The sequence below is a fragment of the Miscanthus floridulus genome, chromosome 3 (genome assembly GCF_019320115.1).
Source record: "Miscanthus floridulus cultivar M001 chromosome 3, ASM1932011v1, whole genome shotgun sequence".
NCBI classification, from domain to species: Eukaryota; Viridiplantae; Streptophyta; class Magnoliopsida; order Poales; family Poaceae; genus Miscanthus; species Miscanthus floridulus.
The window spans coordinates 80,220,528-80,243,487 of NC_089582.1; the positions used below are offsets into that span (position 1 = coordinate 80,220,528).

Consider the following 22,960-nt stretch of genomic DNA (forward strand, 5'->3'; position numbering starts at 1 on the left):
GGTTTGCTTATTGGATGTTTGATTCTTCCTTGTGTCATCCAGATTAAATGAGGAAGAAAAGAAATCATCCGAAGAACTACGGGGCATTATTAAAAACATCAGTGACATCGGAAAAGAGGTATTCGTAATTTTTTTGCCTCCAAACTGGGTCTGCCTAGAGTGGCTTATTCATTGCAGTTTTGTTATGATTCTCAAGTGTGCCACAAGAAAACCAGCTTTCTGCACAACAAACTGTGTCATCTCTTAGCTCCATCTCAGGAAGCATACTGGCCAACCTAACAGTGACATTGATGTGTCTCTGTGTTGCCAACTGACAAAGCCTGTTGTTCTTTGGTGTGTGTTGTAGGGGTCCTTACCCTTGTAATTCTTCTTTAATATAATGATACACAACTCTCCTGCCTGTCCGAGGAAAAGAAGTGTTAAAGGAGTGAAGTGATCCACAATTGGAGCTTTAGGGTGCTATAAGTTTATTAAAAAAAATAACTATTGAGGTTTAGAAAGTTGGTCATGCCCTTAGGGGGTTGTATGAGTCGCCTGGACTCTTCTTAATATAATGATACACAACTCCTGTGTGTTTGAAAAAAAAGGAGGTTTAGAAAGCAACTATAATACTTGATGGCAATATAAAATAGAACTGAGACCTAAGTCAAATCTCATTTATGCTGAAAATGATATGACATATGGATGCTAAATTTGTCAAACCATCAATCAGAGAATGATTTGAACAGTCACAACTCTCTGCACTCTGCACCATATAATTTTTTCCCCTTGAACACGTAAGAGAGTTGTATATCATTATACTCGATCTGCTTTTAGTCGACGCTTAAGCTCTGACAGAGACCAAGGAGATCACTAATTGCATTGTAGTACGCTGCATCGTCGCTTTGGTGCCCAGCATGCTTGGCCATTGCCACACGTCTAAAAACGTTGCTCTGGTCCTGTCAACTCTCGCATGCTAGCATGGCAATGTCCTGAGTGATCCACGCCACTCAACGACTCGGGATTTATTCAGCTTGTGAAAGCATAAGTCTTGTGTTTATCTATCTTAGGAGTAGTTGGTGCTTATGTCAGCATCTTATCTTATCATCTTGCTTTAGCATCTACTAAGAATATGCTGTAATCCTTTCTTAAGGACCAAGTATGCTACTCTATATGTATCCCCAACCTGCCATGTTTGTGGTAAGGCTAATGAAATCAGAAATCTAGCCCCAAACCTGTGCTTTGGTTCTAACAGCTTGGACCCCAGGGCAGATGAAAGAGCGGCTGTGTTGTAGCGCATTCAATCTCTGAGCAAAACCAAAGTGCTGTCTGTCTCGCTTGAGGCACAATGGGCGCCCGCACCTCCTACCAGACATTTGATTTCAGAAACTTTTTTACCCTTATATGCACTTATCAAAATTAGATGGGAGGGATGTTAAGAAGAAAAAGGGGCAATAACCTTGAGTCCTTGACGAACACACCCACATGCACACAATTAGGTGTTTGATTACACGCACGCCCTTGAAAACATTGAACAACCTTGACCTAACCAAGGGGAAAAGACGACTCCTACTGACTGCTGAGGCCCAAGCAACAACAACAACAACATAGCCTTTCAGTACCAAGCAAGTTGGGATAGGCTAGAGTTGAAACCCACCAAGAGCCCCAAGTCACGGTTTAGGCACTTGAATAGCTGCTTTCCATGTAAGCCTATTCAAACATAGATCTCTACGTATATCCCAAGCTTTCAAATCTCTTTTTATTGCCTCCCCCCATGTCAATTTCGGTCTTCCTCTACCTCTCCTCATATTATTAAGTATTAACTTGGCTTAGGACTCCACAATGCACTGGTGTCTCTGGAGGTCTCCTTTGGACATGGCCAAACCACCTCAACCGATGTTGGACAAGCTTTTCTTCAATTGGTGCTACCTCTAGGCGATCACGTATATCATCGTTCCAAACTTGGTCCATTCTTGTGTGACCGCAAATCCATCGCAACTTTTTGGGTTTCATCTCCATTAAAGTGGCTAAGTTTTTATATTGGCTCGCCATGCCTAACACAATCCTCCTCCTTTACTAAGGCCTGGGACCTGCTATGCTGGGACACCAAAGGCGCCCCACCATAGGCGGAGTTTACTGACTGCTGAGGCCCAAGGGCAAGGAAAAATGAGATGCCCCTAGCCCTGGCCAAAACCCAGAAGTATAGCTCCTTCCTGGTTAGTGACATGGCTTCAGCTTAGGGGAATAATTTGAGTAGTCACAATTATCTGCACCACATGTAATTTTGCCTGCGCTGCTATGTTTATGGTGTCAGCCTCTTTGTCTTGGATCCTTGTGGTATTGTACTGTATATTCTGTTGCATGTACTTTGCAGATAGAAGATGATGGATGTAGGATCAATCAACTGAAAAGTCAAATTGATGATCTACGACGGCGCCAACATGACAAAGTAATATCCGATGCTTCATTAAGCATTAAATATTTCTACTATTATAATGCTGTGTTTTCTGACATTTTCAGTAGCAACTATTTGGTTGTATAAATTAATTTGTAGCAACTAGTAATGCTCCTTTGCAGCTAACAGCCTTCGGAGGAGATAGACTTCAGAGCCTCTATAAATCAGTAGAGAGACACAAGAGTAAATTCAAATGCCATCCTATTGGTCCAATAGGATGTCATTTGGTATGCCATAACTATCTTTGATTGTTGTCTTGTCTCTTTTGATTACTATACCTGTTCACTACAGGTTTCACTACCTTGTGTTATTTGCTTTGATGCAGCAACTGGCAAGCGACTTCTGGTCCATTGCAATTGAATGTGCATTAGGGAGCTTTTTAGATGCTTTCATTGTCTCATGCCATAAGGATTTACTCGTTTTACGAGAATGCGCGAAAGAAGTGAACTACCGCAACCTTCAAATTATTATATATGACTTCGCTAAACCACGGTAAGACGATAAGGTGTTCTATTTTGTTCATCTTTGGTTGTCTCAGATGAATTCTTATTCCATCTTTGAGTAGGGTACAAATTCCTTGTCATTTGCTTCCTTCAACGCCACACCCGACAGTACTTTCAGTTATTCATTCGGAACTTCCAACTATATTAAATGTATTAGTGGATCAGGTAATGCGTCATGCACACTTTGCTAATTTCTTTCCTTTCTTTTGGTTCAGATGCTTCTGTTTTAATAATAGTTTTTGACCATGTTGCTAAAAAAATCACTATTTCAGCGCCATGCAGAGAGACAGGTCCTAGTTCGAGATGATGAAATGGGAATGTCTGTTGCATTTGATCAGAGGATACGGAATCTGAAGGAAGTATATACTTCTGATGGTTGCAAAATGTATGTCTCATTGGTGCTGCTGTTTTTTGGATCATGATTTGGTCATACTCTTTTCACTCTAGCATTTATCTAGTTTCTGTTGAGAACAAAGTTTAAGAAGGCACTAGGCGCTTTCTAGGCGCTGACCCCTAGCCTAGCGCCTAGGCCAGCCTAGGCGTTTTGTGAATTTAGCACACAAAACACACACACACACACACACATATATATATTATATAGCAGAAATGCTGAGTAAATTAGTTAAATAGAAGCATAGAGTAGCTGAATACAGTATATAAAAGGGAGGGCAGTAGACATACCTTAGTGGCTTACTGGCTTAGGCTCAATAATCAATAGACAGCTTGTTCCTGGTTCCTACAGCAAGGATTGACAGCTTGTAAATACTCAATAGACAGCAAGCAGTTCATCAAAAGATAGAAAATAGCAAGTTGACACTTATCTGAATGATTTCGGCCATCTCCCATCCATGAACAGACCATATCAACAGCTAGTAATTACAAATTTTGAAGCACAAACAAGTGGACAGGCATTCAGTATGCAATAGCCTATACATACATTCAGATTTAAGTGAGTTCATTGAACATTCAGGCAATACATATATGTAGAAAATCAGCTATAACAATCAGTCACACATCCTACATTTAGGCATTCAGAGTAACATTCAGGCATTCATGCATTCAGATTAGGCATTCAAAGTAGGCATACATTCAGATTCAGAGCACAGATCAGGCTCTCTAACATTCAGGCATTCAGAGTAGTCATTTAGAGCATTCAGGCATTCAGAGTTCAGATTCAGTATTCAGGCAATCACAGATACATGCAAATTCAGTATGCAGATTTAGTATTCAGCTTCAGAGCAGGGGAGAGGAGCGGGAGAGGGGAGCAGCGAGCAGGAGAGGGGAGCAGCGAGCAAGGGAGGGGACTGACCTTGGGGCTGCCGGTTGCCGCTTAGGGAGGACCGGAGGACACCGTCGGGGAGGGATGCGCTTGCGGAAGGGGTGCACTGATGGGAAGACGAGACCGGTGGGAGGAGCTTCGAGGAGGGGAGCAGTGCGACCAGCGGGGAGGTGCTTCCAGGCGGGGAGGAGCTTAGGGAAGGGGGAGGAGCTTCTAGACGGGGAGGAGCGCGGCCTGCGGATCCACCTGCCTGGTGTCGGCAGGGAGGAGCGCGGCCGGCGGGAGCAGCTTCCCGGCGGGGTCGCAGCGTCGCAGGCAGAGGCGGGTGAGCGGCAGTGGCCGTCTGAGAGCGGGAGAAGCACGAAGCAGGCAGGCGCGTGTCCTTTTCCCCCCTTCTCCCTCTTATCCTTCCTGCGCGAGGCTTCTTTTCGCGCGCCTGAAGCCAGCTGCGCGCGCGCGCTTCCGCGTGGGCGGAAAATTTCGCGCGCGCGCTTCCGCGTGGGCAGAAAATTTCGCGCGCTCGCCTGGGGCTTCCGCCTGTGCGCCGCCCCTGCGCGCCGCCAAATCGCCGCTGAGGCGCTGTGCCCGCCTAGGGGTCCGCCTACCCCCATAGGCCAGGCGAAGCCCATCGCCTCCTGATTAGTCGCGCCTAGGCTCGCCTAAGGCGTCGCCTTTTGGAACTTTGGTTGAGAAACATGTGTGAATACTGAGAACTATAGATCTTTTAAAAGGTAAGCTTAGGATTCTAGTCATTTGCCCATTCCCCTCTGCGAACACATAGGAAACTTATAGGACAGAACTTCAGCATACACTTCTTGGCCATGCAATTTTCAGATTACTCCCTTCCATAATTTACCATCTAAACATTCACTTGGTAGTTTTCTGCCTGTTGAGGTTTGAAGAAAGATCAACTCCAACTGGCTGATTTTTCCCTTTACGAGTATGATGAGAAATTTGTCTGAAAAATGCTATAACCTGATTTCTTTTGACCCCTTACAAAAATATCACTGTATCGAAGAACAGCCTTATTGAGATGATCAGTGGTCTCTCAAATGCTCACGTGATTAACTGTCGTCGTTATAAGCTGCAATAAGTTTGGCCGTGTAAGTGGTGATATTGTGGACAAATGGACATTGGAAGTCCAGGATACAAATTGGCAACCTTCAAAAATCATTTGCTGTTCTAAAGTGTCTTCCAGAAAAGAAATGATGAGTGTTGGAACCAAAGCACTGATTTGGGGCTAGATTCAGATTTCATTAGCCTTGCCACAACTATGGCAGGTTGGGGATACATATAGGGTAGCTTGCTTGGTCCTTAAGAAAGGATTACAACATATTCTAAAGTAGATGCTAAAGTAGGATAAGATAATCAGATGCTAAAGCAAGATAAGATAAGGGCTGACACGGCCACCAACTACTCTAGATAAACAAGACTTATAGACCAAGTCTATCATTCTCCCCCTAAGCCTTGTGTGGCGCCTTCTGGGAAATTTGAACCATCCCAATCCTGGCGCGAAGCTTCTGGAACTTGACCTGCCCAAGGACTTGGTGAGAAGGTCGGCGAGCTGGTCCTGGGTGTTGATGTAACTAGCCTTGATGCTCCCCGCATCCAAGCAGCCTATGCAGCACGGATACGGATACGCGGATACGACAATTTCTAAGAAAACACGATACGCGGATACGTTTTACTATTTTTTTATAATAAATAAATAATGATGCAAATTAAAATTGTGAAAGTCTAAAATTTGAGTAACCATACTAGATTAATGCTCAATTACCAAAATAACAGAACGGCTCACGCATGGGAAGTACTCATGGTTCGACGTCCTCGGTCACCATTAAATCCCCCAGAAGCACCCGATGTCAGGTCATCAGATGAATCAGAATCCAACATATCACCCTTTGCCCAGGGCTACGATGGAGAAACCGAGAGTCAGAAACAGGCTAGAGAAAGGAAAAACAAGTTGAAGCAAGGGCGCCAACACCGTGCTAGGCAGCGTAGGGAAGCCTGGATCAGATACGAGTCAGATTTGGCTGAATACGACAGAAGAAAATCACAACAAGAAGTCGAAGAAAGACGCACGGCAAATACGCCTTATGATAAGATTCGAGAAGCATTAGAAGAACTCAGGGCAACTTCACATCCCGGAGAGAGGTATGAACAGCTCTAGGACTTGCTTCGATCGACGATCCCAAGAACGCATGAAGAGAGAGCCCAATCGAGACTGCCCGCCAGATCAACAACCCACAGGCAAGAAGATCAAAATCAAAGGAAGTCCGCTTTCGAAAGACTTGGGCCAGGTGGAAGCCATAACGGAGAAAGTAGGAAGGAACATAATCAAGACCACCAATTTGAACAACCAAGGAAGACTAGGAGTAGGGTGCCTACCTAGACAGCCTCGCAGACTTATTCCCATCAAAACAACGCTTGGCCAGAAGGTGGTGCCGAATCCGAATTCAAAGAAGCCGGAACGCACGACAGATTCCCTTGTTTCGCGAACAGGCTTGCATCAGTACGATTACCTCACAAATTCAAACCGTCTAATCACTCCAAGTATGATGGCAAAACTGAACCAAGGCAATGGCTCAGAATATATTCACAATCAATTGAACTAGCTGGAGGAGATGACGATATCAAAACCCTGTTCTTTCCCATGGCACTAGAAACTATGCCCCTCCAATGGTTCGATAAATTAAATCCAGGATCTATCAGAAATTGGGAGGACTTGCAAAGAGCTTTTTGTGAAAATTTTGCAGGAATCATTACACACCCAATCACTCATGTAGAACTGAAAGGACTCAAGCAAAAGGGAGGCGAAAGTCTCAGAAATTACTATCGACGATTCGCGCGAACTACGGGCTCAAGTGCATGACATCACCGAACGAGAAGTAATTGAAGCTTTCTCTCACGGAATCATGGCTAGGTGGCAATTTCAAGATTTCTGCAAAGAAAATCTGAGAAACAATGAAGAATTCAGGTGAACAGTGGAAAAGATGATTACTGCAGAAGAAAAAACACGAGAGAGGTTCTCAGATAGAAGCAACCATGACAACCCGGACAAGCAAAATCATCGAAATAGCAGACATCAAGAAAGAAAACGTAGACCAGACAATACCGTGGCAATGGCCGACAAATCAAAGAAGTTTTCCAAACCCAGAAGATATGATGACATTGAAAACATACGTTGCCCATTGCACCCTAATGGGAGGCACACCATCGGAAATTGCTACACTTTCAATGATCGATACACAAGAAAAGATAGTAAGGAGAACACCAAAGAGGACAATCAGAAAAAAGATGAAGACAATCATGAGGACAAAGGATTCCAAAAACCTAGGGGAACGGTAGCAGTGATCTTCTCAGGGGCTCCAGATTGCAGAAGCAAACATCAAGAAAAACTAGCACTGCGGACTATCATGACAGCAGAACCGGCTACACCAAGATATCTCAATTGGTCACAATATCCAATCCAATTTTCAAGAGAAGACCAATGGACTAGCGTAGGGAACGCAGGCCATTACCCACTAGTTCTAGACCCAACTATTGCCGGTATGACTGTCACCAAAGTACTAATCGACGGGGAAGCCGGACTCAACATCATCTTTTTGGAAACACTAAGGAAGATGGGACTACAACTCGCCGGGATGATCACACCAACAAGCACACCTTTTTATGGAAAAGTACCCGGCAAAGCAGCCATGCCGCTCGGACAAATTACTCTACCAGTCACTTTTGGGACACCCTCAAACTACCGTATAGAATTCATCAAATTTGAGGTGGCAGACTTTGAGTCATCATACCACGCAATTCTCGGACGACCGGCACTAGCAAAATTCATGGCGATACCGCATTACCCGTATTTGCTGCTCAAGATGCCAGGACCTAATGGAGTACTTTCCCTCCGAAGTGACTTGAAACACGCTTTTGACTGCGATGTTCAAGCAATCCAGATTGCAGCCAAAGCACAAGATGATCAAAGTAGAAAAGAAATAGCCATAATTGCTGTAGAGATGAGCCAAGAAGAATTAGAAATACCGGCTAAAAAGCCCAGCATCATCATGCCACCGAAAGAAGCCGATGTCAAGCAGATCGACCTAGGTACTGGCGATACCTCCAAGACAGCAACCATCAGTGCTCACCTCTCGGCAAAATAGGAACTCGCGCTCACCAACTTTCTTTGGGACAACAAAGATATCTTCGCTTGGAAGCTGGCCGACATGCCAGGTGTCCCAAGAGAGTTGGCTGAGCACAGAATTGATGTTAATGAAAGCTCCATGCCTGTAAAGCAACGGCTACGATGATTCTCACCCGACAAAAAGGCAGCGATTAAAAAGGAAATCACAAAACTGATGGCAGCCAGATTCATCAGAGAAATCCTTCATCCAGACTGGCTAGCAAACCCAGTCCTTGTGCAAAAGAAGAACACGGACGAGTGGTGCATGTGCGTCGACTACACAGATCTCAACAAACATTGCCCAAAAGATCTGTTTGGGCTACTACGCATCGACCAGATAGTTGACTCAACAGCAGGGTCTGCACTATTATCTTTTCTCGATTGCTATTCAGGGTATCACCAGATCGCATTAAAAGAACAAGATCAAAGCAAGACGTCTTTCATTACTCCATTCGGCGCTTACTGTTACAAGACCATGTCTTTTGGACTAAAGAATGCTGGCGCCACATACCAAAGAGCTATCTAAACTTGCCTCGGGGATCAAATCGGTGAAAATGTGGAAGCATACGTGGATGATGTAGTGGTGAAAACAAAGAACCCAGACACTCTGATTGAAGATTTAAAGCAAACCTTCGAAAACTTGAAGAGATGGAGATGGAAGTTGAACCCAAATAAATGTGTATTCGGGGTTCCCTCAGGACAACTACTCGGATTTTTGGTCAGTCAGCGCGGGATTGAAGCCAGCACCAAGCAAATTCGAGCTATAACAGAAATGGGCCCACCCAGAAACATCAAAGATGTGCAAAAGCTAACGGGCTACATGGCAGCACTCAATCGCTTCATTTCAAGGCTCGGTGAAAAAGGACTACCTTTCTTTAAACTACTAAAGAAGACAGATAAGTTCGAATGGACAGAAGAAGCCAATGAAGCTTTCAAGAAACTTAAGGCATACCTCACATCCTCACCAATTCTCACACCTCTAAGGAAAGACGAAGATATGATGCTATACATTGCGGCGACCACTGCGGTAGTCAGCACGACAATAATCGTAGAAAGAGAAGAAGAAGGACACGTGTATAAAGTACAACGACCCGTATACTACATCAGCGAAGTATTATCTGAATCAAAAATACGGTACCCGCATGTACAAAAACTACTCTACGCCCTATTAATCACTTCACGCAAGCTTCGCCACTATTTTGAAAGCCACCGGATCACAGTGGTGACAGACTTTCCGCTCGGAGACATCTTACACAACAAAGATGCGACGGGACGCATATCAAAGTGGGTAGTTGAACTCGGAGCTCTTAACATCGATTTCACCCCACGAAAAGCAATCAAATCTCAAGCCCTTGCTGATTTTGTGGCTAAGTGGACAGAGATTCAATAGCCTTTATCAGATACAATCCTTGACCACTGGAAGATGTACTTTGATGGGTCACTCAAACTAGGCGGAGCCAGCACAGGTGTTCTCCTCATTTCTCCAGAAGGAAAACAACTCAAGTACGTCCTTCAGATATTATGGCAAGCTACAAATAACGAAGCAGAATATGAAGCCCTCATCCACGGGCTACGAGTGACAATTACCCTCGGAATAAAGAGATTACTTGTATACGGCGATTCAGCAGTAGTCATCAACCAAGTCAACAAAGATTGGGATTGCACCAAAGAAAACATGGGTGCTTACTGTGCTGAAATACGGAAACTTAAAAAACATTTCCAAGGATTAGAAATTCTACACGTCCTGCGCGATTCCAACATTGCAGCAGATGTCCTCGCCAAGCTCGGATCAGACAGAGCGAAGGTTCCACCCGGCGTATTAATAGAAGAGCTATCAGTTCCCTCTATCAAACAACCCGGTGAGACAACCCCTGAAATTCAGGCTAAAGGCGTTCAGATCTTGGTAATCAACACTTCATGGAGCCAAGTTTTCGTCGACTATATCAAAGAAAATAAATTGCCAGCAGATAAAGCAGATGCCACCCAAGTTGTTCGCAGAAGCAAAAACTACGTTCTAGTAGGAGATAGACTTTACAGAAGAGCAGCATCATCAGGAGTACTCCTAAAATGTGTCTCATTTGAAGAAGGCAAAGAGATCCTAGACGAAATACACTCAGGTTGCTGTGGAAATCATGCCGCTTCAAGAACACTGGTTGGCAAAGCATTCCGCACCAGATTTTACTAGCCAACAACTTTGAAAGACGCAGAAGAACTTGTCAGAAAATACAAAGGTTGCCAAATGTTTGCAAGACAAGCCCATGTGCCAGCTCACAATCTTATCTGCATCCCACCCGCTTGGCCTTTTTCCTGCTGGGGGTTGGATCAAGTAGGACCTCTAAAGAAAGCAAAAGGCGGCTTTGAGTACATATTTGTAGCAATTGACAAGTTCACCAAGTGGATTGAATACAAACCACTCACAAAATACAGCGCAGCCAAAGCAGTCGAGTTCATCCAAGACATTATGCACCGCTTTGGCATGCCCAATCGCATCATCACGGATCTAGGCTCCCCCTTCACAGCTACAGAATTCAAAAGCTGGGCACAAGACTATGGTTTCAGTATAGACTGTGTCTGTTGCACATCCAGAAGCCAACGGACAAGTAGAAATGGCTAATGGACTCATACTAGCCAGATTAAAACCAAGGTTATACGAAGAACTAGTAGACTATGGGTCCAAATGGATTGAAGAATTACCTAAAGTAGTATGGGGGCTACGAACTCAAATAAGTAGAGCAACATGCTACTCACCCTTCTTCCTAGTTTACGGGTCAGAGGCCGTACTACCTGCCGACTTGATCTGGACATCACCAAAGATAGAACAACACGATGAAGGAGAAGCAGAACACACAAGAAGATTAGAACTCGACAGCTCAGAAGAAGTCAGAGTAAACGCTACCCTCCAGTCATCCAGATACCTACAAGGTTTAAGACGACACTACAACAAGAGTACCCATCCTCGATCATTACAAGTCGAAGACTTAGTGCTAAGAAGGATACAAAAGACTGACGGACGACATAAGCTACTCAGTCCATGGGAAGGACCGTTCATTGTCACAAAAGTCACCAAACCAGGCACATACAAGTTAATAACCGAAGATGGAAGAGAAGTCAGCAATACATGGCACATCAGCCAGCTAAGAAGATTCTACGCGTAAAAACAACTCAAGAAAAAACAGATATGCAAGCCACAAGGGACCAATGTTCACAATCAACGAAGGACAATATTCTTCGATAACATATGTATTAGTTTATATTCATGATCAATAAAGATGATATTCATCCACAGCATGTCTTGTCATGACTTTCAACGAGTTGTTTTCCCGAAACAAAAAAGCAAAATGGCTGAAAACATGCCTGAGCATCCCGACCGAGAGCAAAAGAGCTGGAAAGACGCTTGAGCCCGCCGATGAGGGTAGCTAGAAGCTAACACCCGAAACAAAAAGCAAAATGGCTGAAAACATGCCTGAGCACCCCGGCCAAGAGCAAAATAGCTGAAAAGACGCTTGAGCCCGCCGATGAGGGTAGCTAGAAGCTAACACCCGAAACAAAAAGCAAAATGGCTGAAAACATGCCTGAGCATCCCGGCCGAGAGCAAAATAGCTGAAAAGACGCTTGAGCCCGCCGATGAGGGTAGCTAGAAGCTAACACCCGAAATAAAAAGCAAAATGGCTGAAAACATGCCTGAGCATCCCGGCCGAGAGCAAAATAGCTGAAAAGACGCTTGAGCCCGCCGATGAGGTAAGCTAGAAGCTAACACCCGAAATAAAAAGCAAAATGGCTAAAAACATGCCTGAGCACCCCGGCCGAGAGCAAAATAGCTAAAAAGACGCTTGAGCCCGCCGATGAGGGTAGCTAGAAGCTAACACCCGAAACAAAAAGCAAAATGGCTGAAAACATGCCTAAGCATCCCGGCCGAGAGCAAAATAGCTGAAAAGACGCTTGAGCCCGCCGATGAGGGTAGCTAGAAGCTAACACCCGAAACAAAAAGCAAAATGGCTGAAAACATGCCTGAGCACCCCGGCCGAGAGCAAAATAGCTGAAAAGACGCTTGAGCACACCGATGAGGGTAGCTAAAAGCTAACACTAAAGCTAGTCGAGCGACATTGAGCTCCAAAAGACCCTCCAGCTCTTTGTTTCGAAAAGCAAGAGGCTCGGGGGCTACATCTAGATAGGAATACTTTTCCTCAGAAAAGCACAAGCGCCACTCAAAAAAGCACTTGGATGCCGAAGTTTGTCAAAACAACATTCTATGCCGAGTCGTTTTGCATAGCGCAGACGAAAGGTTGTCAACACAAAGATCTAAAAAGCACTCGGATGCTGAAGTTTGTCAAAACAACATTCCATGCTGAGTCGTTTTGCATAGAGCAGACGAAAGGTTGTCAACACAAAGATCTAAAAAGCACTCGGATGCCGAAGTTTGTCAAAACAACATTCCATGCCGAGTCGTTTTGCATAGAGCAGACGAAAGGTTGTCAACACAAAGATCTAAAAAGCACTCGGATGCCGAAGTTTGTCAAAACAACATTCCATGCCGAGTCGTTTTGCATAGAGCAGACAAAAGGTTGTCAACACAAAGATCTATATCTAACAAGTCATAGCGCGGACAAAGCACTCGATGGGTCACAAAAGAGCAAGAAAAGAAGAGTACTCGACAAATCGAGGGATTTCGTCAGGATAACGCGCAGAGTTGTTTACAGAGCAGAGATGAAAACAGGACAAAGTATGCAACAAGTCAAGTAACTCTGACCACACCCGAGCAAAGAATACATCAACAAAAATAAAGAACCTTCGTTTGAAGAGGAGTATAATATTACAAGAGGCTGGTCAATTGGATCAAGCATTGTCATTAGGAAGGAAAATATCAATATTAAGACTATCTACAACCCTACTGGCTAAATCTTCGACCTCAGGCTCCATCCTCTCAACGGCATCAAGGTATTCTTGACTATCAGCTTCCTCCGCTATCTTGGACAGAGGCGCTTCTGGAGCAAGAACTCAGACCTGGGCCAGCACATTCTTGGTACATACTTGAGCACACTTCTTCGCGAACTCTTGGAAACGAGTCGGAATCCGAGGAATGAACTAAGCCCAAGATTGCCCGTCATCTGCTGGAGTCCGGAGAACATCAGCTACTGAACGGAAAGATTTCCACAAAATATTCCAATTTTTAGTAGCCGTCGCCAGCTTCCCGGACAAGCCTTCAATAGTTTTTTGGGCCTGCACAAGATCTCTGTCAGCTCCACACCTAATCAGCTTAGCAAGGGCGAGTTCTTCCTCAGCATGAGTAATTACCTCCTCAGCCTTGTTATGACTAGAGTGAACAAGAGCCTTCATTTCATTGATACTCTCCGAGAGCTTCTGCTTTTCAGCTCGGAGAACTAGACAAGACACCGAAAAACAAGTCAGTGAAAAAAGGAGTCAAAATACAAGAAGAAACAAGCAGAACCCGCGGCACCTTTGCATTCTTTCTTCGTAGATTCCACCGCGGCATCCCTCTGCTTTTCCGTCTCTACTACCCGGGCACGAAGGGTCTTCTCCTCCTTTTGGTGCATTTGACGCTCTGTCTCCAACTTAGCCCAGAGGAGGTCAAGATCGGCTTTCAGAGCGTTCACCTCAGAAGACAACTTTCTCTCATTTTCAGATGAGAAAAAGAAGCCAGAATGATCACGAGAGAAAGACTGAGCAAAAAGAGACAAAGAGAAAATAAGGCGTAAGGATAGAAGAAAAACGAGCATGCAAAAGAGGAGTGGCAGTAAAACTTACCTGGAGCTTTTCACCAAAAGAAGTCACGAGGGTCGACAAGCTCCCCCAGGCTGCGGTCAGCTCCGATAGCCGATGGGTGGCATCGAACTGTTGCACCACGTCACCGGTAAAAGAGGGACCGCCGAAAGCAAGAGAAGGGGAAGGAGAGGCCGGTTGGGGCGAAGAAGGAATGACCAAAGCAACCTCCAGGGAAGCCGGAGCCAATCCCTCAGAAGGACCCGACGCGATGGCTACAGTCACCTCTGGAGCGGCCAAGTCCGCAACTTCGCCAGGTAGCTCCGAAGCCCCCGTAGCAACTTCATCAACAGTATGTTGCGAGTCCTGAGGCTTGGAACTCGATGGCACGGCGGAAGGCTGAGAAGAAGTCGATGAAGAAACGAGAGAAGACGAAACACTAAAAATTGATAAAAAAAAGGCACCGATGAGAACCAGAAGAAGGAAGACAGAAGCAAAAAGATGAAGCTAGAATCTACTCACCCAACCACTTTCTTCTTCGCGAAGCCAAAAGAAGGCCTCACAGGGGGGACCACCACAGCGAAAACGTCCCCGCCACCCGACGACGGGAGCGGGATAGCAGATAACGGAGCCACGGAAGAAGCCGGGGCTAGAGCCGTGGAAGAACTCTACACTGGAGGAGCGGTAGAACTCGGTACCGAGGCTACCAAAGAACTCGACACCAGAGCTTCAGAAGAAGTCGGCGCGGGAGCCTTAGAAGAACTCATACCCGACGCCCGGTTACTTCAAAAAAAGTTCAAGTCTAAAAGTCATGACAAAGAAGAGAAATTCAATGCAACAGGAATATGAAAACAACTCACCGCCGCATGATGAGAGGTACTTTGTCGTCCTCCTCTCCCTCAGCCAAGGAAACCAGAGCACCTGTTGAAAAAAGAATAAAAAGTACTTGGTTCAAGAGAGAAACAGGAAAACAAAGGAACAAAGAGTATTAAATGTGCTCACCTAAGAGCATGCTAGCAACAACTGGAGTACCTGAGGGAGTACTTGGTTTGCGAGGCTTCTTGGAGACAGGCAGGCCAGATGAAGACCCATCCGTTCGCCCCCTCTTCGGGACACTGCGAGGACCGCGAGGGACTAGACGAGGAACATATTCTTCATATACATCAACAAATCCGGAAGAAACCCTAGGAAGGGCTGTAGAGGTTTGGGACTTACTAGTTGCAGAAGTTCCAGCAAGTTTATCCCCAGTCTCCGCCACGGTAGGGAGAACATCAAGGGGGATCGGGTCGACAAAGTTCCGCCCAAGCTCCTGCGAAAAAGGATAAAACAGCAAGACAGGGAAAAGTTAAGCAAAAATGGATGCAGCAAGAGTACATAAAGTACCCAAACAAAGAGATAGACAACTCATAGCTGGGGGCGGGTTGTTGGCAGAGAACTCGGAGACAGCAGGAGGAATAACACTCACTCCTTTCAGCATCTTCTGGAGACGCTCGAGTACCTCCTCACCGGTCAGCTCAAGAGCTGAGACCATGCGTGAAGGATCCTCGGCCCCAGAATACTCGAAGCCAAGGTGCTCCCACTCTTTCAAAGGCTGAACTAGGTGATGAAGAAAACTCGAAACAATACCGAAGCTGGTTAAACCCTGCTGTTTCAGCATACTAATCCTATCAAGGAGTGGTTGGATCACTTGAATCTCAGCAGGTGACTCAAGTTTCTTGTCCCATCGGTCATTCACCATAGGACCAGATCTAGAGTGGACGACAAGGGAAGGGATCAAATTGGCAGCGTAAAACCACTCGGCACGCCAATCTTTTACAGAATCGACCAGGTCATAGTCAAAAAACTTAATCTTAAGACCCTGGCGAAACTGAATCCCGCAACCGCCAAGAACGCTGGTTTCTTCGCGGCGGGGTTGAGGTTTCAGACAAAAAAAAGCAAAAAAGAGATAGAGAAGGAGGGATTCCAAGGAAAGCTTCACAAAGATGAACGAAAACAGAAAGATGGAGAACAACATTAGGGGTTAGATGGTTCAGACTAACCCCAAAATAACCAAGAAACTGATGAAGGAAGGCAGAAGCAGGAAGGCAAAGTCCGACGCGGACAAAGGAAACGAAGAGGACAATCTCACCAGGACCCGGAGCTGGAACCCGATGCTCGCCCGGAACTCTCCATTCAGCGATGACTTTGCTTTGGATCAAGCCGTCGCTGACGAGCTCGCGCAGCTGATCTTCGCTTGTTGTTGGAGCCGGCCAAACCTTCTGAGCAGCGCTCATGGCCACGAACTCCTAGTTCTCGATCGAAGAAAGGGATGACTCCTCGTCCACGAAGGTCGCCTGGGACTTGCTTGCGGTTTTCTTCTTTCCCATGAACTAGCAGAAGCAAAAAGGCACTGGGGAAGATGAAGCTAGGATGGTGGTGCTCGGGTGACAGCGACGATGACGGCGATGGATTTCTGAAAGCTAAGGTTTAAAGGCAAGAGCTGGGCAGCAAAGGAAAGGAAGATAAAAGGTCTTTAAATAGATTTTTCAGTGATAAAAAACGGCCCACAAGGCCCGTTAAAACACCGTGTGAGAACGCAACGGTCCATTTACCGACGTAGCTAAAACGACGGAGGGCACAAATCCACACAACGGTACAAACCAACGGGCAGATTTCAGACTTATCCGTCCAGCACCACGGCAGGGTTATCAGATTGCTACAAGAACAACCCGTCAAACCAAGAAGAAAGAAAGGGCTACCTCGCAAGGAACAAAAGAACCCGGTTATTTAAGAAAGAACTTGGTAATCTCATAAACGACAGGGATCACAGCAGAAAAGTAAAAGACAACTTAGAAGACAAGATTCGTTCCATTACAAGCGGCTTCAAAAATAGAAGATTACAAATCTTACAAGACCCAACGAACTCGGTACCACAAAAAGCAAAGTAGCAAAGAGGAACACGAACACAGCTAGGCTCTGGAACGACTACGTGTCCCAAATTGCTACTCAGAAGGACAAACTGCCATCAGCTACACTGTTTTCTTCAAAGGACGGACGCAGTGCATCCAAGGCAGAAATCGGCAGCATGGCAAGGCAACATGGAGCAGAGAAGGCCGGCGGGCATCTGTCTACCCAAGACTGATGTGATGCTGGATATAGTGTTGATCTGCACCGGACAGTCTCAAGACAGGCGACGAGGATCAACCCAGAACTGCCAGATGAAGGAACGAAGCCCACATCACAAGACTTCCTCCAACTACCGCCACGTACATCCTGGCACAATGCTGTCGCGGGATTAGCCTACCTCTAATCCCTATCACAAGACTTCCTCCAGCTACGACAAGACATACAGGAACTACAAAATATGCCCGGGGGCTGCTCTACTTCACAAACTACCATGTTCATGACCACGAAGGTTTCAACAGAATGTCCAATGGATGAAAACAAGCACTCTGGGACAGTATTTATAGATCAAAGGAGCGGCGCACATGGACTAGGAGTACCAACGAAATAAGCCTAACAAGGGACACAGTGAAAAGACATGACTCAATAATGGATGACTTAGGCGAGAGGAAACAGTACTCGAAGACGGGCATATTCGGAAGAATATACCAGCACAGTACAACCCGTGAACAAAAGGCATTTACACTCAACCACCACCATACAACTACATCTGACAACAGCAGACTATCAAAGAATACGCCAAGACCTCGCATCCGAGTTCTTCCTGAACAAAACAACAAGGATATACGCTCGGAGGCTGCATGCTGCGGAACTACTCGGATGATGGTTTAATCTAAGACTAAAGGGTTGCTTCGGAAAGATGCCGCAAAACTACTCAGATGATGACATAATCCAACTCTCAGGAACTACTTCAGAACATAAATTTTCAAACAACATAAGGATTCAAGACCCTCCAACTTTTTGTTCCAAATAGCAAGAGGCTCGGGGGCTACACTCAGTGAGTGTCCTTTTTCTTCGAAAAAGCGCACGTCACCAAAAGACTTCCTCAACGCAGACCACTTCAAGACATTACGACAAAAAGAACCCGGAACGAGCCATATTCGAGTTCTTTTTTATAAAACTTCAACGAACAAACAGAGCAACTTCAAGACAAGATCCTCCAGCCTCTTGTTCCAAATAGCAAGAGGCTCGGGGGCTACAACTAGATGGATGTACTTTTTCTTCAAAAAAGCACTCACCACTCGAAGGTCCCAAGAAGCGCTACAAGGTTTCACTCCAGAAAGCACTCGGATGACGTTTGTTCCTACTCATCAAGACCTAAAGGAGCAAAACGAGACTTTCAGAGCTCAACCATGAAGTGCTCGGGGGCTTGTCGATACGGGACCCATAGGATACCCCACAAAGGAGAGAGAAGATCTAGTCTAACTAGGATTCTTCCCTTGTAATCCTAGTAGTAGTACTATTCAGTAATCCTACTAGGAACTCTCATTGTAAACCGACTAGGACTCTGGCCTCCTGACTATATAAAGGAGGGCAGGGCTCCTGGACAAAAGAGAGAACAATTGTACGACAACAGAACACTTCACAATCAATCCAACGCAAAGGCTAACGCCGACTGGACGTAGGACTATTACTCGATCAAAGATCGAGGGTCTGAACCAGGATAAATCGACTGTCTCTTGCGTTAACCGTCGAGTTCCGCATACGCTGAAGCCCGAACAACACTGCCTCGGGGACCCCCATGGCAGGCTATCGGTGGTCAAACATCGACACTAGTGATGTTATATAAGCAAGGATACTGTTCACTTAGAGGTGAGTTTCCGAGCCGTTTGTCCATCCCAAACCGCACTTGGGAACGTCTTTGATTACAAATGAGCCAAAACGAAGGAAATCCCGTTTCACCTTCATGAGGCTTCCCAGAAATGAGAGTCCCCACTTTTCCAATAAACTTGGAATAAAGGCTTTGAGCCTAAATACTTATTTCTGATTATCTGTTGCCATATCCCATCAGATGTCAGCAACTTAAACAACAATTTGCTTAGAAGTGCAGTATTGTTTAGCTCCAAATCATGGATGCCTAACCCCCCTGTTCCTTAGGTTGGCATAGTATGTTCAACTTGTCAAGGCGATACTTCCTTCTTTGGTTGTCATTTTGCCAAAAAAAACCTAGATCTAAAATAATCTAGCTTCTTAAGCACCCCTCTTGGTATTACAAAGAAAGACATCATATACATAGGTAGACTACTTAGGACTGAATTAATCAGTGTTAGTCTTCCCCCGAATACATATAGAGTACTTAAGAGTATCTCATATTTCTCTTAATATAAATGTCGTTTTTTTGTGTGAATTGTAATAATGTTTGACCTTATTGTGTTTTTTCACCATATACATAATTTGCTTGTTGTAACTTCGGCCAGGACTGTCGTCCTGCAAAAACAAATTAATTATCAGGAGCAAGTATCGAATCATTTCATTAACCTGGAGAAGTAAGCAATTAGTGGCAGATGCATTGTACGTAAGTACTACTAGCATAGTAAGGGATGTAATTTAATTTGGTCAAACGCGTATTGTTTGGAGTTTCACCTATCTAAGGCCTTGTTTAGTTGGGTGAAGTTTGAGATTTTGGCTACTGTAGCACTTTCATTTTTATTTGACAATTAGTATTCAATCATAGACTAATTAGGCTCAAAACGTTCGTCTCGCGATTTTCAACCAAACTGTGCAATTATTTTTTTTCGTCTACATTTAATGCTCTATGCACGTATTGTAAGATTCGATGTGATGGCTACTGTAGCACTTTTTAGGAAAAGTTTTTGAAACTAAACATGGCCTGAACTGAATATGTGCTGTGACGATCATGGGCTCAGTTGACTTGTAACTGCCCACACCCAGGATTCGTTGATTACCAATTGTGCTGACTGTGCAGAAGTACGAGTAGTTGACTATGGATACTTTACTTTCACTTGTTACCACCCTTCCTGTTGACCTTTACATTATCAGAAGATTCGATCGGTTTGCTTGCTCTGTTCTTACTAGTTGTTCCCCCCAACAGCCAGTCGTCAGAACTCACTGTAGATGAATGAAAAATGAGCGTAAATCTTTTCTGAGCTGACATTGTGAGGAAGCTACCAGGAATATAATGCTCCATGCGTCCATTGTGAGCAAACATCGACGATGTGTGGGCTCAATTTTAGTTTATGTACAAATATAGATTCGTTTGTCGTCATATGTTTTTGTTAGGTCAAAACCTTGCTCATATATTTAATAAGTTCGTTGACATTACTTTGCATTTATCAGTGTAAATTACAGGCTGACCTTTAATTTTTATTTGTATCCCCATACACAACTGTAGCCTTTGACTTTGCTTTAATTGGCGTTGGCTTACTTGAGTTCCTTTTCCTTCCATGATTTGTTTACGTTATCCCTAAACCAAAAGCCACATTATTCCAGTAAATAAACGCTTCCGCTTCAAACTTACTACTCCGGCCGTTTTACATTGTGTTATCATCTAATAAAATCACGTACCAGTTCGTTTCAAAAAAATAAAAAATAAAATCCCGTACCAGAGGTGGCATTTCCCTTCTTCGGCCTCGTTTGGACGTATATGTATTCATCTCAATCCACATGTTTAAAGTGTATTGAAATGGAATTAAACTAAATTTTATTCCATTCTACTTCAACACACGTGAATTGAAGGGGATACACATGTATCCAAACAAAGCCTTTATATGAAAACAAATATTTCATTGTACAGTTATAGCCCGGGTTAACCGTTTGATGAAGAGCCATATAAGTCACTGGAAATGGTTTTTTTACTAGACAAACAAATTCATTTGTCATACAGCAGTCTGGTGCCTGGTATCCTGCTGATAATTGTCATGACTAATGAGTCGTGCAGTGCACACAGTTCTATATATTAGAGTACCATCAAGTCAAATAGGCATCAGCGAATTAGAGTAAATAACTCCAAGATCACATAAGACTTTATTTCTTTACATCAAGCATGAACTCAATGATAAGTTAATTAAGATAGATGTCCGGCTATCAGCTGACGTAGCCCACATGATAACTGCCTATATAAGTTAATTAAGATAGATGTCCGGCTATCAGCTGACGTATCGCTCTGTTCTTTTGGCTTATAAGCCGTACTTTTTCAGCAACGAACAGTATTTTTCTCTCACAATAAATCAGCCAACAGTACTTTGAGCCATGATTTATCAGCCAAGCGAACAGGGCAACTATGGCTGTAAATTAACGAATTGCGGCTGCAGGTGTTCGATGAAGTGAGCCCTGACTGAACTGGGGCCTTTGCTGTCCAGTCTACCTGATTAATTCCAAACGTATGGTAACTAATCACTTTTCAAGGGTACATTTATTGAATGGGAATTATGTTTTTAGTGAAAGATGAATATATTTTCACCTTGTATATGATTTTTACTAAAAAGGAAGAATTGGTTGTGTAACATTAAAATATCATAATATTTGGGAATACCAGGAGGTGTGGAGCTCATGCGGTTGCGCCAGGAGCTGCCGCCGCGTCCAGCCGTGGAGGTGGACGTGATAGATAGAGGCCATGTTTAGTTCAAAAACTTTTCTCAAAAAGTGCTACAGTAGTTGTCACATCAAATCTTGCGATACGTGCATAGAGCATTAAATATAGACAAAAAAAAACTAATTACACAGTTTAGGTAAAAATCGCGAGACGAACGTTTTGAGCCTAATTAGTCCATGATTAAATACTAGTTACCAAATAAAAACGAAAGTACTACAGTAGCTAAAATCCCAAACTACTCCCAACTAAACAAGGCCAGAGCTCCACGCCGTCAAGCCGCATATTGCCACGGTTCGCATCAAGCTTCGCGACATCAATGCCCTCTTCGAACTCTGGCATCACTGCTCCCGCCAAGTTCTGGGACCTTGACGAGGTGGCGTGCCACCGCTTCTCGGCTAGACCCACCGTGGTACCCAACATCGAATATCCGGACGGCATGGGCCGCATGGCATATCTGAAGATAAGATACGGATGCATGGATCCTCTTGGATTCAGATTCGCACATGGATCAGGCACATGTGTACTATGCTGTTCAGCAATGGTGTTGACACTTGACATGAATATTGCTTAAGGTGCAGGCAGCAGGCGGCCTATAACTACAAGCACCTCATTGGACGCACGCAGGTTGATCAAGTCCAAGCTTGACTGCGGGATTCATGTTGTCAGCAAAAACAAGGTTTTTTTTCTGGTTACTCCTCAAAGATCATTAAGTATTGAGAGAACTTTATAAAATGTAAAATATCTGGAGCTGCTTTTATGCAGCTGTCTGCTGTGTTCTACTGATACAGGGCCTGTTTGATTGAAAACCTAGAAGGCTTGCCTGGCAAAAAAAAAATGTTGCCTAAGAATTATCTGAAAAGTTAATGTTTTTTGCCTAGCCAGATAGGTCTAAACTTTAAAGAAGGTCCGTTTGTTTAGAGACCTGTGCTTGAGACTTAGAATGCTAATAGAGATATACATAAAGTTAAAATATTTTTATTATCTATATGTAAGATTAACATATATCTTTATAGTTTGATAATGATCGTGATATTTTCTCGCACATGTTTATTAAGAAACTAACGACAACAAAATAATTGCAAGGAAATAATTAAGTTTTGCCTCGTGATTAATAGATTCTTTATACCCATCGTCAAGCAGCTAATCACCAAGATGAAAAAATCCAAGCGGTCAGTGAAAATACGAACTACTAAATCTGTTCCAAATTATAATTTATTTGAGTTTTTTACCCTAAGTTTGACCACTCATCTTATTTAAATTTTTTTTGCAAAATATCACTTCTTTTGCTGTGGCTTGCTTTATTAACAAAAGTTCTTCAAGAATGACTTAAATTTGACTATGTTTACACAATTTTTTT

At 44.2% G+C, this 22,960-nt stretch overlaps 1 protein-coding gene across 6 annotated transcripts in view; it reads left to right on the plus strand.

The window, feature by feature from the left end:
* The window catches only part of LOC136541816 (structural maintenance of chromosomes protein 6B-like), a 39,094-nt gene extending 16,666 nt beyond the window's left edge, over nucleotides 1-22,428 (plus strand). The window contains exons 10-16 of one of the 6 annotated variants that reach the window (XM_066533924.1): nucleotides 43-118; nucleotides 2,354-2,428; nucleotides 2,557-2,661; nucleotides 2,760-2,926; nucleotides 3,000-3,102; nucleotides 3,210-3,322; nucleotides 22,176-22,428. In XM_066533924.1, the coding sequence (XP_066390021.1) occupies nucleotides 43-118; nucleotides 2,354-2,428; nucleotides 2,557-2,661; nucleotides 2,760-2,926; nucleotides 3,000-3,102; nucleotides 3,210-3,322; nucleotides 22,176-22,248 (712 nt within the window). In that variant the 3' untranslated portion in view covers nucleotides 22,249-22,428. Of the gene's footprint in view, nucleotides 1-42; nucleotides 119-2,353; nucleotides 2,429-2,556; nucleotides 2,662-2,759; nucleotides 2,927-2,999; nucleotides 3,103-3,209; nucleotides 3,323-19,468; nucleotides 20,054-20,103; nucleotides 20,424-22,175 lie in introns of those variants that run through there. The other 5 variants (XM_066533925.1, XM_066533926.1, XM_066533927.1 and 2 more) reach the window with 5 other exon arrangements.
* The last annotated feature ends 532 nt before the right edge of the window (nucleotides 22,429-22,960 follow it).